This window comes from Microtus pennsylvanicus, chromosome 4 (assembly GCF_037038515.1).
Source record: "Microtus pennsylvanicus isolate mMicPen1 chromosome 4, mMicPen1.hap1, whole genome shotgun sequence".
NCBI lineage: Eukaryota > Metazoa > Chordata > Mammalia > Rodentia > Cricetidae > Microtus > Microtus pennsylvanicus.
The window spans coordinates 77,167,538-77,186,666 of NC_134582.1; the positions used below are offsets into that span (position 1 = coordinate 77,167,538).

The window sequence follows — 19,129 nt, forward strand, 5'->3', positions numbered from 1 at the left end:
AATCGACCCTGGAAACTGCCATGGCATCACAGGTAAGGATATTTCTTTCCCATGATGTCATCAAGATACCTTGGTGTTTAAGACTCATTTAATAACATATCAGTTGGAAAGAATGGGATCTATCAGTAAAATAGATTTGTACACCGGGAATTTTCTTTCAAAATATGGAAAGTTACATATAAAGTTAATCATTATTAAGTGTCTTTTTTACCAGTGTCAGATTGTCCTAGGAAATACTGAAAGATCAAATAACAAGGGTCAAGTTAGAGAATGCACCACTCTCAAAAGAGAAAGTGGGTGTGGTTTGGAGTGTTACAAAAGGTTTTAGTTTTTTCTTAATCCCCACCCCACCGGTGTAAACACCTACAAACCAACAGGTAGGAAATTAGTCCCTTCTCCATTTTTCACTTGTTTAAGTTCATGAAGACTCTTCATTTTGCTTTGCATAACTGAAGGCTCTGTATGTGAGTGTGTGCGTGTGTGTTTATATGTGTGTGTGTGTGTGTGTGTGTGTGTGTGTGGTGTGTTACGCACTGCTCTAGGAGGAGGGGCAGAAGGAATCCTGAGGGCCCTGGCAGAAACATAGTTACTCTCTCCCTTTCAAAGCTACGTCTGGAAGAGGGTGGGGACTATACCAGCCCATCATCACGCTGTATGCCAGTCTCACACACGGATGCTTCTCCTTCACATTCTCCGGGAAATTTCCCCCAGACTAGGAAAAGGACAGGAAGGCAAACCGGCCACAAACGGCGAGTTTTCACCATTACCGCACAAAGGAAGGCAGAGTGCACTTCCACACCATCGCAACTCCGCTCTCTGGAGCAGCTCTCGACTTCAGCACCACGGAGAGCGGCACCTCGGCCACCCATGGGGAGCCAGATCCCCGGGACTCAGCGCAGGATTCGGGTCATCTAGAGGAGGGACAAACCTGCGTGTTCTACTCTCAATGTAAGTGGCTATGGTGGTTGGTTTATACTGATTTTCTCAGTAGAGACTGCTTTCTCCCTGAAATATGGAATTGAACTTTGTTTATTAGCCCTTTCGCAGGCATTGCTTAGATTTGGGGATCTAAGTCTGGAGCTGAAATCTTAGCTACTGAGTTGGTAGAATATTTCTCCCCTTTATCAGAGGTCTAAGTTTACAAGCTATTTAGAAATAGGAAACCCAGCCTGGTATCCTGGCCCTTTCATGCTGGGATAGTACCTTTTTCTTCCTAGAAGAGAGCGTGTGTGTTGTCTGGGCTTCTGCACTACTGAGAGGGTCTCTGGTTTGATTTAATATAAATATGGAGTTGGGAGGAGAACCGTAGCTACATTATAAGAGATTATTATCATTAAAGAACTACAGGTGATGATTAAAAGGTTATTTTTTCTGTTCTCCTTCTTTTTTTTATCTTTTTTCTTGTTACAAATAAGGTCCTGGAGATATATTTCCTTTAGGCATTCATTTCAAGATAACAAATATGCTTTTAATAAAAAGAGATGTAAATCTGGGCAGGACTTTGGGCATAAGCTTTAACACAGGGTCCCTCATTGGAGTATAAGCTGTAAATTCACTTATGTAAGGCTGAGTAGTTATAACCAAGACGCTGTGCCATTAATTGTCATTTAATGGATTCAGGGTAGATCTGAAAAAGGCAATAATGACTGACCCTGTCTGGTAGCAGTCAGTAAATTTTTGCCTCAGAATGCCACCTGCTGGTGGGTCCTTTTTCTAAAGCATTGGGCACACATCAAATTTATGAATGAATTCACATAAAATCCAGAATTTCCATTATGGATATCATACAAATCCATTCCCTAAAATCGACTATACAGTAACTTCCCAAGCTTCTAAATCACAGTGCAATTTCATATTGATTTCCTCAAACATTTGTTCTTTAGCTTAAAGGTATGTAGACTAGCCAAATCCTTTAGGCAGTAATTAACCCAGAAAAAAAATCAGAACTATGTGGTGCCTCCCTGTGGCTAATTGTGGCATGCATGTGGTATCTTCGACGAGAACTACCAGGAACTGTTGCTTCTGACAAGCAATTATCCCTCCTCCTCCAGCAAACACTCAGCAAGTCATGGGTTTCTCTTCTAGTTCATTCCAGACTCTTGTCACAGAGGTAGAGGAACTTCATAGCACTGTGCACATTTATTTTATTCCAAGACTAGTTTTAACATCATTATTTGAGCTGGTTATTTCATCTCTATCTGGAACTGTGTAAAATATGAGAGATAGACACCTAGTTTCGTGTCCTCTGCAGTAAAAATAGGCAAATGAGGATTTAAAAAAAAAAGCAAAGACAAAAGTCAAAGTACTAGTTAACTGGATGGTAATCCATAGCACAGTTTGTAGACACTAGGAATAACTTTTTCCTAAATGATGCTATTTTTGAGAAAATGAATTACTAGTAGAAGCATTTGACATTTAGGAATACTAGATGATATTTTCCAACCCAAGATCAAATGGATCTTCGCAGAACTGCTGGAGGGCAGCCCTTGCTATAAACAGCATGGATAGCAAGGATGGTCTGCTGGTCCCTTGCAGGGCCTGGCTGTGAAGTAGATGAACCCACATACACAGTGAAGTAACTAACCAGGAATCTGCTTTCTTCAAACTTTACTCCCACCAACTTAGGCCCAAACTAAGTTAGCTTCACAACTAATGCAATAAATGTAATGATACTCAGGGACACACGAGCACATACTGAACAAAGGAATTTATATGCAGTTTTTCACCCCGACTTCAACATATGGGGAAGATACAACTCAGAAATCATTGGAAATCTACAAAAATTTCAGGAGTGTGATGACAAAATGGAAATGTTTTGGTTTTCTGCTCTAGACATTCAGAACTTGACAGACAGACCCTCTGATGCTAGCTGCTTTCTCTGCCTAACATTAGCGTCACTCACTCATGGCAGAGCTGGTCCCTCGGAGTTGGTACCTTATGTTTGGAATTCTCAATGAGAAACAAGAAATAATACCTCTAGGACTATCTGGTTCCTGTATTCAAGAAAGTCAACACTGGTCAATACCGGAGCTTTATCATTAAAAATCAAATTAAAGACCAATCCGCATCAAGCATTTGAGAACTGACCTATTTGACCATGTATCACGTCTTAAACTCAGGGGCACTGGATGCCAGGTCCATATGCACTATAAGCAAGCAATCCCCTTGCTAACCAGGTTCCTGTGCCTTGACAGGAATCTTTTCAGGCTAAATAAACATAGAAAACACATGAGGCAGATGTGTGACCACAGCATCCCAGACGAATGCAGGAGCTAAGAGGCCAACCAAGCACACACCCGACAGAGGGTGCCCCGTCCACACCTGGGATATCTGGGGAAACATGGCTAATGTACTGAAGCTTCACTTCCTTGTCTGCTAAGAGTGGATGGAATAGCACCTACATAATGCCATACTGTCTTAAAAGTTAAATTGTTGATGCTTGTGAAGTGCTCGGCCTGAAGGCTACTGTGGTTAATGTTGGTAAGTATGTATATTAATTGTAAGGATTGAATAGTCATTTAGGAAGATAGCTAAGTTTATCATATGATAATTTACATTAGTAATTTATATAAAGCACTCAATATGGTGATTGGCACATGGTAAATGTATGTGTGTTTACCAACTGGATCGTTCACAGTCATTTGAAACAATGGCTGATTGTATCAGCATAGAATACAATCTGAGCCAAAAGAAACTGAGTGTGCCTGCATGTAATGTTTTGATCATCACTGTCTCTAAACTGTCTAGCACACTTGATACAAATGTCACTTAATCTTCAGTGAATACTGAAAAAAAGCACTGAGGTTTCAGAGAAGACTTTAGAGTATTGACTCTCTCCTCACTGTGGACTAGAACTCAGACTTGTTCATTAGAAGAGGAAGCGCAGAACCAGGCTGGGTTTCCACGGCACCTGATCTCAGTTCTGGCTTTTGTTTGGTTCTGCATCCAGCTGGAGAATGTTACTGACTGAATCGATTTCAGGCTTGGATGATCGGCACAGAGGCCTTTGATGCATGTAGCAATGTTAGAAAGAGAGAAAAAAGACAACACATCTCTCAAAAGGCCTTCTTAAGTGGCCATTTCCTCATTAGTAATCAAGCTCAACCCTAACTCCAAATCTATACACGTGTGCAGCTGGACTCGGGGCAAGATTGCTACCTTCATGGCTTACTCACATCTGGCTTCCTTCAGACTGACTGATGTGTTGGTGAGAGCAGCTTGATAAAAATAGCATTCAAGGGAGTTTATTAACCACCCCCCCTCAGATGGTTCGTCTCCACTGGAGTTCTTCTTGATGACACCAGCGTCAGTGTGCGCACTCTGGAAAATTAAAGCCACAGCATCTTAACAGAGAGGCTCAGTGAGTTTGATCACTCGTCTCAACAGCATTGAGTGTGGATAAAAGGCATCTGGGTTTAAAGTTTGTTTTTAAGGAGAGTATTAAGGACAACCAAATGCCATTTGCACCAAGGGACAATCCCTCCCTCATTGGCCCTGCAACTGGGATAGGGGTCCAGGAGGATGACACATGAGTTTTCAAGCTTGACCCTGAGCGCCAGCTGCGGTGGGCTGAGTGATTCTGTAGTAGGATGTCTTTTGTGGATTCTGCCCGACCCGTGGGATAAACATGTCCCAAAGTATGAATGCTGTCATATCAAGAGTAAATGGCAAAGAAACGGTAGTTAAATATATCCATAAGTGTACAAGCGTCTAAAAAAGCCATCATTAGCAGGATGCTAGGACTGGGGGAGCTCAGAATACCACAGTGAGGTGTAGGGGCTCACCAGTATTTAGTCTTTCCAGGTCTGCTGTGAGGCCCTCCTGTCAGAAGCTATCAAACTGAGTGGCATATCCCATGTTACATGCTATTAGCCATGCATGATCAGAAGCCTTATAAGATCTCAGTTTTAAATCCCAAGTTCAACTAGAAAACAAGGAGAACTGATCATTATTTGAACATCCAAATGCATCTCAAAGCTGAGACTTCAAAGGCTGTGAAAGACAGAGTTGTTTATCACCTTAAATCAGCTTTCAAGGTCATTCAGGAAAATGCAAGGATACCAAGGACAGTCTCCCTCTGACAAATCCCAGCCATACATTCACACACATGTGCACCTGTGCATGCCCCCCTACACACACGGTGTAATCATTACAGGCACACCATAGGACACCAATCCCCATTGCCCTAAGATGGAAACCTTTCATTTCACCTATTACAGTTTGTTCACTTAAGAGATGAGCACATTGATATTCTGATATTTTCTTTTGTTTTGCTTTAGTAATGAGAAAAAATTAATAAACAATAGGTGAGTTTTCTTTAAGTTTGTAGGCTTCGATGTCTACAACATTCATAGAGTTTGAATTTAGATTGGGTATTTCTGTGTTCCTGCAAAGTGCTCTCTGCTCTGACTTGGTTCAGTGGTTATTCTATTTCCTTTGAATTTGCTCCCCAAGGCTTCTTGCTATGTAATAGCTTGGTACCCTTGACCTTGTAGTCTGGACTCCTATCCCTTTTGGACATACCTCTGATGGGACGGGGAGAGCGAATCAAGCTGCCCTGCTTTCTCCCTTGAAGACAGGGGCTACTCCATCCCTAACACACAGCTCACATGCTCTTCCCAGGGTGAAGCTGTGATGACTAAGTCCAGACAGATGCTCCCAAGCAGGACAGAAATGCATCTTAGAACAGGCTGAGTAATTCTATGAGGAAGATTACTCTTCTGGGGTTTCAGCTTCCACAATTTCTGGGTGTTTCTGTGCCCAGACGACAGGCTTTGAAAATTAGCTCATCCAAACCCTGGGTGAGGGTCTGGAAGACAAACAAGGTGACAGTTCTCCCCTTCTCAAGTGCCTATAATAGTAAACCTGCCCACTATCTGAGCCTCCCTCTCTCGTGGAACCTGGGATCTGCCTCCCTCTCCTGTAGAATGACTGCTGGGGATCCCCTCCTGGGATCTGCCTCCCTCTCTTGTAGAACAATTGCTAGGGATCCCCTCCTGGGATCTGCTTCCCTCTCTTGTGAAACAGTTGCTAGGGATCCCCTCCTGGGATCTGCTTCCCTCTCTTGTGGAACAATTGCTAGGGATCCCCTCCTGGGATTTGCCTCCCTCTCTTGTGGAATGATTGATGGGCATCCCCACCTGGGATCTGCTGTTGCATGAGGAAGCAGCAGCCCCTGTGAAATGGTGGCACTTTGGGAAGACAGGGCTCAGGAGGAACGTGTAAATTGGAACCCTAACACTCTTCCCCCTGCAGTCTTTTACCAAAGTACACCCTAGAACAGGGCAGTTTGGATTCCCTTCCTGACTCAGCAGAGCTCACCATCAGGGTTTGTTGCCTGGAGCTGTCTTGGAGGGGTTTCCCATGACTGCCTCCTTCAGTTTTTGCAGATGAAGGAGCTGCCCCACCTGGCCGTGCCATGACTTTCCCAAGGGGAGTGTGACCAAGCTCCACACGGATTTAGATTACCAAGCTCTGACCCTCCAGTGCTCTACAGCAGAGGTCATCCCCCAAGGACCAGGAGCAGGTCACAGGTTAAATGAGTAGGAAAATAACAGAGCTCAAAATTCCAAAGTCTGCACAGTCATAAAACACCAAGTTTGATTTAAAAGCTTATTTCTTCCTACGGTTTGAGTGAAGAACCAAGCATTCTGCATGCCGCAGACACAGTCGGGAACAGAGAAATGGTTCTCGGGACCATGGCGAACTCTGGGGTTCTCGCTCTGAAACAGACACTCTCCGGGTTAAAGCTATGCCATCCTGGATCATCTAGATAGCGCGAGTGAGAACAGACAGGAAAAGGAGAACTCAGGCAGGAATAACTGGGGGTCAGTGCTGGCCTGGGGGTGTATGTGGTCTACCACCTCTATTTTACATAATCTGGAGCCTCGAAACTGGGTACCCGTTCAAGGTCCTGAGGCTGGCTAGAAAGGCCTGGTGTGAACTCAGGTTACATTATGGCTGCATCTTTCTAGTTTGTCATCTTAAATTTTTGTCATGGCTCAGTGAGGTGGCTCAGCCTTTATCATCAAGTCTCACAACTTGAGAGTTTGATGCCTGGAACTCCCATGGTAGGAGGAGAAAAGCCAACTCCTGAAAGTCCCCTCTGACCTCCAAAGTGCGCTCTCTCTCTCTCTCTCTCTCTCTCTCTCTCTCTCTCTCTCTCTCTCTCTCACATACACACACACACACACACACAGAGAGAGAGAGAGAGAGAGAGAGAGAGAGAGAGAGAGAGAGAGAGAGAGAGAGAGAGAAATAGATAAAAGTAAAGAAAAATCAAAAACCCTTGGCAAACTCTTAGGTGATCTGGCAAAGCCAAGAAGCCTCCAGACTGCCAGCACTGTGTGGATTCCAAGTCCTCTTCCATCAGCACAGCTGAGGATAAAAACCTCTTTTCTGCTGGTTTGATGGAGGAACTCCACAACCTGACTACGTAAAGCTCTTAGCACCACTCCTACAACATGAAAGCTTCTCAGTACATGCTAACTGCTGCTATTCACAGACCAGCATGAGCTGCTACTCTGTGCCACAAGGGAAGGGCAACAAGCCTGGAAGCCAGCACAACATGGAAACTGAGCTGCTTCTTCTGCTGAGAAGAGTGAAGGCAGCTTGAACTGAATCAAGTCTGAAGGAGATGTGGCGACTTCCCAAAGAGGCTGATCCCTGGCCTTCAGAAGAGGCAAGATCCCCAGTCCTGCTCCCGGACACACCTTTTCCTTGTGTAGATAGCTGGTTTGCCTGAGGATCAGTGGACATGGCCCACATAGAGGTGGAACCACATAGAGACATGGCCCACATAGAGAATGGAACCAAATGTAGGGACAGTCCTGTGTGGCCAGGCTTGCAGCCTAGTGCAGCTGCAGGTTAGTGTCAGAACTCAGCAGAGGCCGAGACATGGGAACTAAAGGCAGTGTTAGCCATGAGGCCAGGTCCACGTCCCACCCATTGAACCCGGGCATAACAAGAGACAGGAAGGGGCAGATGAAATTAAGAGGGAGAATGCTCTAGGCTCTGCGTCCAGATTGCACCCACATCGCGGCACACAAAACACTGTCCATATTGTACAGGTAAGAAAACAAGAATGCACCGGCTCTGCTTTACACAGACGGAAATAAAATTTTCCTTGCCCAATTCCCCACAGCCCTACACACAGTGCACTTCCTGTCACAGGGCTTCTCAGTCTGCTTTTCCACCTCGCTCCACCCCTCTAACGTCAGGGAGGAACAGTCAGTATTCTTCCAGTTGAAAACAACAACAACAACAAAACAAGAGCAGTGCTTCAGGTGGTTCAGCTAGTCTTGATGTCAGCGGTAAAGACAGTGTCGAGCAGAATTACAATGCAATACTCTTAACTCAGTTTTTGTTTATCCTTCTGGATAGTCCCCAGCTCCCCAGAGAAGTAACCAAGCCTCTTTGCCCTTGTCCTTCAGGTTGGGGAGCAACACCTTCAAAAACATGCAGCGCAGGCACACCACCTTGAGGGAGAAGGGGCGCCGCCAGGCCATCCGGGGTCCCGCCTACATGTTCAACGAGAAGGGCACCAGCTTGACGCCCGAGGAGGAGCGCTTCCTGGACTCGGCAGAATATGGCAACATACCAGTGGTCAGGAAAATGCTGGAGGAGTCCAAGACCCTCAATTTCAACTGTGTAGACTATATGGGGCAGAACGCACTGCAGCTAGCTGTGGGTAACGAGCACCTGGAGGTCACGGAACTGCTGCTGAAGAAGGAGAACTTGGCACGTGTGGGCGATGCGCTGCTGCTGGCCATCAGCAAGGGCTACGTGCGCATCGTGGAGGCCATCCTCAACCATCCAGCCTTCGCGCAGGGTCAGCGCCTGACACTCAGCCCGCTGGAGCAGGAGCTGCGGGACGATGACTTCTACGCCTATGACGAGGATGGCACGCGCTTTTCCCACGATATCACGCCCATCATCCTGGCGGCGCACTGCCAGGAGTATGAGATTGTGCACATCCTGCTGCTCAAGGGGGCGCGCATTGAGCGGCCCCACGACTACTTCTGCAAATGCAATGAGTGTACAGAGAAGCAGCGCAAGGACTCCTTCAGCCACTCCCGCTCGCGCATGAATGCCTACAAAGGACTGGCCAGCGCCGCCTACCTGTCCCTGTCTAGTGAAGACCCTGTCCTCACTGCACTGGAGCTGAGCAACGAGTTAGCCAGACTGGCCAACATTGAAACTGAATTCAAGGTAACCCTCTACTCCCTGGCCATCCTGCAGGCAGGTGGCTCAGAGTCCACGTGTACCCCAAAACAAAATGGCTTGTGCATCTATCTAAAACAGGGTTAAAGATCTTGGGTTCTTGTCTTTGGGGTTCACAATAGGGGTAGGTGGATATAGTCGTCTGTGGCGGGTGTAGGCCTGGGGAAAAGCAGCTCAGCCTGAGATGTTTTCAACTACATAGGCTAGTAGAGAGGCAGGGGGTGGTGATGGAGGGAGAGGGAGAGGGAAAGAGACAGAGTGAGGAAGGGAGAGAGAGAGAAAAGAGAGAAAGAGAGAGAATACCAGTGAGGCAGCTTTGGCCACAGAAGCCCAGAAGGTCCAAACACACGAGGATCTGGAGTTATTAACGGGGCTGGGACTGAGATTTAGCACTCCTGTGTCACTGGGTGGTTCAACCCTCACACGCACATTTCTGGAATTGTCCTGGACTGTGAGTTATACAGTCGACTTCAGAATGACCAGGAAAAGAACATCAGCTTTTCAAAGAATTTTGAGATAGAATCTTGCTACATCTTCCAAACTAGCCTCCTAGTTCTACTGCCTCAGCCTCCACAGGCCTGTGTTTACAAATATGGGGTGCCGTTCTCTCAACTGGCTGTGGCAGAGGCATGAGATCAAACTCTTCTTAAAGAAGGGTTGAATTTGTCATTCCAGTGAATAAGGTCCAGGGTTGTCCCAGAATTCAGCCACCTGGCCAATATCTCTGCCCACTAGGTCAGCTCCAAAGTTGAAGATCTGCCCCAAAGGCTATGACTGAAGTTTCAGTTTCGCTGTCTCTAAAAGAGAAGGTCCTACCCAGGCTTAAGAGTCTCTTTTGACAGAATGCTTACTAAGAAGAGCAGACATTTATTAGGCACTTGCTGCTACATGGCAATTACCTGGCTTACCTGTGACATCTTATTTAAGCTCAACCACCATGTGTCAAGGGTACAACGCCCCTATTTGCATACGAGCACAGGACTGAAAACACACAGTTTAGGAAGCAGCCAGACCCCGAAGCCGACTCAAGCCTGCAGCTGACAAGGACCTGAGCCTCATTCATGCTCTCAGCTCCATGGTTTCATCTGCTTTGTGGGCATGATGGCGGGGTGTGAGAAGGAGAGCAGCAGCCACAGCTAGACTCAGTCTATCTCGCCCTGTCGCTTGCTAAGAGAAGGCTGTTCTGGGTGCTGTGTGCCATGGACATACAAGGAGGCACCACGCACAGAGTTGGCAATCCAGCCGGGAAAAGATGTCACCAAACCAGATGTCAACATAAGAGGTGTCCCTGTGTGGGGCACAAGTAAGTAGTCAATGCTTAGTCCTGCCTCTGGCGAGGGAGCCTTTGCTAAGCCGCTCAGGCAGGACTCAGGGAAAGACTGACGGGAGAATTGGGCCCAGATGAGACAGGTGGAGGTGAGAGTCACAACAGCCCAAAGAAGGGAAGGGACAGAGAAGACGTTCCCTGTGACTACAGCACAGCTCCCTAGATGGGTGGGGGATTTATTCCAAAGAGGTACAGTGTAGGCATGAATGTGGGGGGCCCAGAGCACACAGACCCTGCTCGTCAAGTCTGAATACTTTGAATGGTATCCTGCAGGAAATAGAGATCCACTAAAACCTTGTGAGGAAGGTACTACAATGGTGACAGAGATTCAGAAATTTGATTGACAGGAAAGAAAGATGAATTACAGGGTGCAAACCGGAACTAGCGAAAGAGGCAATTTGGTTATGCAATAAGAGACCAAAGACGCCTGTCTGTTGGGAGAAGCTTGTCCCATAAGCCAGGGCCAGGCGAGCTCTTCTAATAGGAAGGGGCAGGGCCACGGGCTATGAAAACGGAGTGCTGTGATTGTGCCTACTTTATTCCATCTGCTCCAGCCCGGCCCTGTGCACTGAACCGGAGCTCCTCCCAAGATCGCTGTACTGCTCTTGGCCTCATTTGGACAGAGTGCACGGCAACCCAGAGAAGCTCCCAAGAAACAGCTGTTGCCTCTTTCCTTGTCTGTCCAGTAACCTCGGTCTCCTGAGGCCAAGGACAGCCCAGCAAATGGGCTTTGCTTGCTGCCCAGTGCTCAAGTGGACCCTGCACGCGCTGTGCAGAAGGAATGCCTAAGCCAATTAACCCAGCTATTAATCCTGGCCAAAGGTGGGAGAGCAGGCAAAGAACGTTATTGGATCAGATTATCTGGGTAATCGCGTGTCTCTCTACTTACCTCACACCTGAGAGTGTGCACCACTAGACTAACATTTGGAAACACAGCTGAGGCATTTGTTTCTATTAGTGAAATCAGAAGTCTGTCATACTCCAATATACATAATGTCTAAATCAGGAAGGTCTGTGAAAGCATCTTTTGAAAGCAAATATGACATTTGATTTCAAAAGTAAATAATGAAAATTGTGGCCATTAAGCAGGCTATGAACACGGTGAGAAGCATTTTCTAGAATGCAGTGGTTCACCCTGAGTAAAGAGGTAGCTGAAGGACACTCACTGGCTATTAACGCCTTGCTAGTTAGTGCACGTGAAGTAACTCATTTCAGACTGTGGATAAATGGCCCATTATAAATTAACCTGACTGATGTTTAGAACTTACGCTCATTCACCCGTCTCTGCATGTCCATTCCTAGGACTATAAATCTCAGAGAGCAGCTTCGCAGGAAGTCAGATTGCAGCGAGAGGAAAAAGAACCCGTGGGCACATTCTGTCAAGCACTCACGAGTCTGTTCTGTTCTCAAGGGACTACTTGTTGTTGTTCAGGTAGCCACATCATGAATACGACCAGATGGCATCAATTACATAGAGCCACCAGGATCACTGGAAATGTGTCATATGTCACCCTTCATGTCCTTTAAAACAGTCTAGAGTGGCCTCCCCTGGGTAGGAAACATTATACACAATAAGCCTGCATTCAGTCACCTTGGCTGTTGTTTCTGGAGTCGTCGTGATTTATTAACAGAATCAAGCAAAGTCATTAATAAGAAGTGTAACCTATACCAGGGTCTTGGGCAAATGTAGTTGAAGTGAGATGCAGCAAGCTGTTATTTTGGCGAGGAGACTATACAGCCACTCGAGGACTGTCTTCAGTCTAATTGTCTTGGCTCTAGGAAGGTGTCACTAGAGCCTTCCTAGTGCCTTGAATGGGACCTAGTGAATTACTAGGCCTTCTGGAAATTCTTGATGAAAAGAAGGAAAACTCCCCAAAGGGACATCATTCTGGCTACTGAGATGTGAGATTACTTGGGATGTGCTTTAGCCTTCTCTGACAGGGGCGTCTATTTAATAATGGAAGCACTTGATATGCATTGTAAATCTGGATCGTTCTAACAAGGCTCCCAGCTTGGTGGGGGTTCTAGTTTACTCTCTGTTGCTGTAATAAACACTATGACAAAAAGTCACTTGGGGAGAACAGAGCTGTGTCAGCTCACTGGTCACAGTCTATCACCAGGGAAAGCCAGGGCGGGAAATGCAGGCAGGAGCCAGGTCAGTCACAAAGCAAAGACCATAGGAGAGTCTGGCTTCTGGTTTACTCTCCCTGGCTCTCTCAGCTACCTTTCTGATACAGTCCAGGATGAATGACGCCAGCACAGTGGGCTGGACCCTCCCACATCTATCATTAATCAAGTGTCCAGTTGATAAAAACTAACCAGCTAACACAGTGGAGGAACGAAGCCCATACACTAAATAACCAGGGACTGACTATATGCTATACTGTGGGAGGGGGGGCGTGTGTGTGTGTGTGTGTGTGTGTGGTGTGTTCCAGGCTCTCCTTAAAGTAGCTCTTGGAGGTGGTATTGCCTGATTGAGTGAGAGCAGTGAGGAAGGACTACTACCAAGTGATGTCAGAGCTTCAGAAGGAGAGGAGGCCATGTGTGATGCCAGGACCCTCTTGCTCCAGCACATTCTGCTACCATTTAGGAGCAGGAGCTCTGTGTTCCTAAGTCAGGGAAGGAAGAAGCCTGTCAAGGTGTTTGTCATTAGTGATTGGCAGTCCTGAGATGGTTGAAGGTGCCACCGAGGAGGCTTTCCTGTTGGTACAGTGCCAGCTCGGAGGCACCCTGTGCTTCTGCCTAGAGCTCAGTGGGGGAAGAGTAGGGAGGGCAGGAAGATCAAACTGTAGCCCGTTTTGAGAGAGTGCTAATGACCTTTCTGTGTATCAATGGATTCTTAACCACACATATTATGAAAAACAGATGATGAATTATGTATCAATGTTGGTGCTGTCATTTAAAGATCCATTTTAAAAAAACCTCTGGGCCTAAAATACCGCAAACTAAAAATGCAAATAATGATAAATCAGACCGATTTACCACCTGCTGGGAGTCAGGTAAGCCCCCATACAAGGTAAAGATGATAGTCTGCAATCTGCTGGAGAGCATCTCAGAGGGATAAGAAAGAGGAGGGAGCACGGATCTGTCTCCTGATGCTGAGAGCCCAGAGGACATTTGAACCGTGGCCAACTAGAGCCTAGGAGCCAGGAAGCAGAGTAAAGGGCGAGCCTGGGCCAGAGGCAGGCAGGGAAAGAAGCTGAGCAAGCCTCCAGAGTTGGAATCGGCCTCTCACATGCTTTGGGTTTTAAAATTGTATAAACCAACTCCCTAGGAAAACACAGTTCCTTGAAGCTGGCTGGTAGTATAAACAGATGTCTGCTTAATATGCAGGGAACAGCTTGAAAATGGTTTCGTTTGCCACTGGGAAAATATTTTTTTTAAGCTGTGAAGGCTGCAGGTGTTAAAAGGAAGGGTTTTTTTTTGTGGGTGGGGTAAGTGTGGAGGAGATTCTGGCAGCAAAGTCCTCAAAGAAGTCTCTTTACTGTCATCCCTGGGACCCCTGGGGATAGAGGTGCCACACCAGCTCGGTGTGAGAACATTTAAGGACACACAAGCTGAGCGAAGGAAAGAGAGCTCTCAGGCAGGCGCCTGTCCATCTGTGCGCTGAGCCTGCCATCACTGATGGCAGGCAGATGTGGACCCACATGGTGCAAGTGTGGTCCCAGCACTTAAGGGGAAGGTGCTGTCTGAATGCGCTTAGTCTTCTCCGGGGCAGTACTCATAGGCCCCTGGACTTGAGAGCAAGATCTGGGGAGTGGCTTCGTGTGGGAAATAGGAAAAAGATGACTGACTGCCTTTGACCAGGCTCCGTCCAATTTACCATCTGAGTGTCTGGAGGAGCAGTGCCCCAGAGTGTGCGCTAATGATTGACGTCACAGGAAATCGGCTGCTCAGTATGCCCGTTCACTCACTGGGTCACAGACAGTACATAAAGTTAGAAGGTCCTGCTCTTGTGGGTTTGTGCTGTCGGGAGCATCAGCGTAGAATGTGTAGGTTGGGTGGCAGGTATCTGAGCAGGACAAAGGAGGCCACTACACTCAGGAAAGCGTGGGAAGGGCGCAGGCTCCCCCAGGCACTCAGATAACCAAGCTTTACTTTTTCAGTGCAGAGTAAGAGCCAAGAACTGGGTCCTGAGGTCAGACTGACCCACGTTCTATCTCCCATTAAACACGGGATTTCCAGCACCATCTGAAAGTTCATTTTCTTGTCTGAAAATGGAGGGTGGGAAGGACTGGACTCTTGTAACTGGTCTGGTGGATGCTGACTTCCCCTCCTAAGCTGTTCCTTTTACTCTTGGGATGTCCACCTCATGATCACCAGTCTGCAAGAACCTCAGGCACCTCATCCCACTTACTGCCCAGCGAATCCTCACACCCATGCTTTGCTCAAGAACAAGTGAAGAAGTTGGAGATGTTTACCCCTAGTGAGCTCTCAGTGTGGACGAGGGTTCAATGAGATCAGTACTGTAAGAAGAGAAGGCCGTCCTGAGAGAGCCTGGCACTGCGTGTCTGCTGATCCAAGTTCCCTCTGGTTTCCTACTGCCTCGGCACCACAGATTCCCTTCCAGTGAACACAGCTCACGTCTCAGCACCTCCTCTTCTTAGGGGGTCTCCTCAATTTTAGCTAAGCTTCCCACCCCCTTAGCAGATCTTTGCAGAACGAGAAAAAAATCTAGTCTACACACATGAGCGTCATGATTGGAAATGAGTCAGGGGAGTACTTTCAATTGGAAAAGTTCAGAGCGCCGAAACTGGATAAGAGAGCTGCTAAAATATTACTGTGGAAAGAAATTATGTGGGCTGGAAAAAGACAGTGAAGAGGAGGGAGGCTGAAGTGGGCAGGCACACCAAACACACAGATTATTTTTTTAAAAATATCTCCACGGAAAATATTCCTCATCTCTCTGTGTGTCTGTGTGTCTGTCTACCTCTCCACCCCACCCCCTCACACACACACAAATCATTTTCCTCAGAATTGCAACTGTCAGTCTAAAATATTAGAGATCTAAAGAAAATGGTGATGGTTCTTAAGGAAATTAGCCAGTGAGAAGCAGCACAAATTAAATCAAATTGATACACAAGGATTTTTCTCTGAGAAGTAAAGGTCACAGCGCCGTGCAAACTGGTTGTCTTATCTACACAGACTGTCGGGATGGAGACACGGGTTTTATGAGTTGCTGATTATTAGTGTTTTGTTAGCAGTAGACCGGCTCTAGAGACTCACAGATGACCTGTAGCTATTCTTTGAAAACCCTGAGTCTGACGCAAAGGCCCTAGGCTGGGGCAGAGATGAAGTGACGGTGTTGTCTGGAAAGATGGGCATTCTTCTGAGAGTCGCAGAAAGAAACACATTTTTTTGTATTGCTTTTTTTTTTTGTTTCTACTTTGTTAATTTTAGCTCTCAATTTGATTATTTCCTATCGTCTAGTCCTCCTCGGTGTGTTTGCTTCTTTTTGTTCTAGAGCTTTCAGGTATTCGGTTAAATCACCAGTGTGGGATTTTTCCAACTTCTTTATGTAGGCATTTAGTGCTATGAACTTTCCTCTTAACACTGCTTTCATTGTTCCCATAAGTTTGGGTATGTTGTGTGGTCATTTTCGTTGAATTTAGGAAGTCTTTACTTTTTCTTTATTTCTTCCTTGGCCCATTGGTGATTTGGGTGAGCATTTGTCAATTTCCATGTGTTTGTGGTCTTTCTGAAATTAGTGTTGTTGTTGAAGTCTAACTAACTTTAAGCCATAGGGATCCAATAAGATACATGGTGCTATTCCACTTGTTTTGTATCTGTTTAGGTTTGCTTTGTTACCGAGGATGTGGACAATTTTTGAGAAGATTCCATGGGGTACTGAGAATGTATATTCTTTTATGTTTGAATGGAATGTTCTCTAGATGTTAGATGTTTGTTAAGCCCATTTGAGTCATAACATCTGTTAGTTCCCTTATTTCTCTGTTAAGTTTCTGTCCGGTAGACCTGTCTGGTGGCGAGAATGGGGTGTTGAAGTCTCCCACTATCAGTGTGTGGGGTTTAATGTGTGATTTAAGCTTTAGTAATGTTTCTTTTACATTTGACTGTGGGCTATATTTGGGGCATATTCAGAATTGAGATTTCCTCTTTATGGATTTTTCCTGAGACAAATATAAATATCCTTCTTTGTCTCTTTTGATGGATTTTAGTGTGAAGTTTATTTTGTTAGATACTAGGATACCTACCCCCGCTTGTTTCTTTTTTTTAATTAATTTATTTATTAAGGATTTCTGCCTCCTCCCCGCAACCGCCTCCCATTTCCCTCCCCCTCCCCCGATCAAGTCACCCTCCCTCATCTGCTCAAAGAGCAATCAGGGTTCCCTGACCTGTGGGAAGCCCAAGGACCGCCCACCTCTATCCAGGTCTCCTAAGGTGAGCATCCAAACTGCCTAGGCTCCCCCAAAGCCAGTACGTGCAGTAGGATCAAAAACCCACAGAGGAGCACGGGACAGAAATCTCAAGGTCCCCGCTTGTTTCTTAGGTCCATTTGATTGGAAAATTTTTCCCAACTCTTTACTCTGAGACAATGTCTGTCATCAAGGTTGAGGTGTGTTTCTTGTATGCAGCAGAAGGATGGATTCTGTTTTCATATCCAATCTGTTAGCCTGTGTCTTTTTATAGGTGAGTTGAGTCCATTTACATTAAGGGATATTAATGACCAGTGATAGTTAGTTCCTGTTATTTTAGTTTTTGTTGGCGGTGATGCTATTGTGTGTGCTTTTACCTTCTTTGGGATTTGCTGCTGTGAAATCATCTATTTTTGTGTCTTTGTGGGTGTAGCTGACTTCCTTGGGTTGGAATTTTCTTTCTAGTGCTTTGTATAGGGCTGAATTTGTGGATAGGTATTGTTTCAATCTGGTTCTGTCATGGAATATCTTGTTTTCTCCATCTACGATAATTGAAAGTTTTGCTGGGTATAGTAGTCTGGGATGGCATCCATGGTCTCTTAATGTCTGTATAACACTTGACCAGGACCTTCTGGCTCTCATTGTTTCCATTGAGAAGTCAGATGTAATTCTGATAGGTCTGCCTTTATATGTTACTTGGCCTTTTTTCTTTGCAGTTCTTAATATTATTTCTTTATTCTGTATGTTTAGTATTTTGATTATTGTGTGGCACAGGGAATTTTTGTAGGCCAGTCTATTTGGTGTTCCATAAGCTTCTTGGACCTTCATAGGCATATCCTTCTTTAGATTAGGAAAGTTTACTTCTATGATTTTGTTGAATATATTTTCTGTGCTTTTGAGTTAGATTTCTTCTACTCCTATTATTCTTAGGTTTGCTCTTTTCATGGTGTTTCATATTTACTGGATATTTTGTGTTAAGCTTTTGTTAAATTTAACCTTTTCTTTGTCCGATGAATCTATTTCCCCTATCGTTTCTTCAATGCCTGAGATTCTCTCTTCCATATCTTGTATTCTGTTGTTTATGCTTGCATTTGTGGTTCCTGATTGTTTATCCATATTTTCCATTTCTGGAATTTCCTCTGTTTGTGTTTTCTTTGTTGTCTCTATTTCAGATTTCAAGTCTTGAATTGTTTCTTTCATCTGTTTCATTGTTTTTGCTTGGTTTTCTTTAATGGATTTGTTGATTTCTTCCAATATTTTGCTTGTCTTTTCCTCCACTTCTTTGAGGGAATTTTTCATTTCCTCTTTAAGAGCCCCAAACGTTTTCCGAAAGTTATTTTTTTAGTCATTTTCTTCTGCTTCATCTGTGTTGAAGTGTTCACGTCTTACTATTTCAGAGTAAGAAGTTTCCAGCGGTGCTGTGTTGCTCTTTGTGTTGTTGAGTGTGTTCTTACCTTGTTGTCTACCCATCTTTTCCTCCAATTGGTACAGCTGGGGCTGTGTCTCTGGTGATGACTCCTCCAGGTGCCAGTGGATCCAAGGCTTAGATAGTCGTTTGTGGTAGTGGAGTCAGGACCATGGTTCCGGTCACACTAAAGGTAGCTTGGTGCTTCCAGAGGTCGGGCCTGCCTGTGCTGGCTCTGGTGGAGGTTGGGCAGGTAAGCAGGTGGGTGGGTGGGCGTTCCTTGCCCTGCTGGCTCTAGCAGAGGTTGGGTTGGCAGACAGGCGGGCCTTCCTTGCCTCCTTCTGACTTCTTTTTATTATTCTGTTTTCCTCTGCATCTTTCTTGGTAATTTCTTCCTCTCATTCTTGTCTTCCTTCTAACTCACTTTATTTTTTTGTCCTTACAGCTTATATACCCCAGCAAAATCTTTCAAGAAATATAAAAATTACATTGTTTTTTCATTTTATTTTTTTAAGTGAATTATTACAATGAATACAAGTTTTTTAAAAAGCACATTTTCGCCGGGTGATGGTGGCGCATGCCTTTAATCCCAGCACTTGGGAGGCAGAGGCAGGTGGATCTCTGTGAGTTTGAGACCAGCCTGGTCTACAGAGCTAGTTCCAGGACAGCCTCCAAAGCCACAGAGAAACCCTGTCTCAAAAAACCAAATAAATAAATAAATAAAATAAAAAGCACATTTTCTGTATCCCTCACATAATTAAACATTTCATGTATTACAGGCAAAAAACAAGTTGTCCCAAG

General features: G+C 45.4%; 1 protein-coding gene across 2 annotated transcripts in view; it reads left to right on the forward strand.

The window, feature by feature from the left end:
• Positions 1 to 523: 523 nt before the first annotated feature.
• Trpc7 (transient receptor potential cation channel subfamily C member 7) overlaps positions 524 to 19,129 on the forward strand; it is a 118,744-nt gene continuing 100,138 nt past the window's right edge. The window contains exons 1-2 of one of the 2 annotated variants that reach the window (XM_075970930.1): positions 524 to 948; positions 8,433 to 9,210. In XM_075970930.1, coding sequence (XP_075827045.1) covers positions 674 to 948; positions 8,433 to 9,210 — 1,053 coding nt within the window. In that variant the 5' untranslated portion in view covers positions 524 to 673. The remainder of the gene's footprint in view (positions 949 to 8,432; positions 9,211 to 19,129) is intronic. The other variant, XM_075970931.1, reaches the window with a different exon arrangement.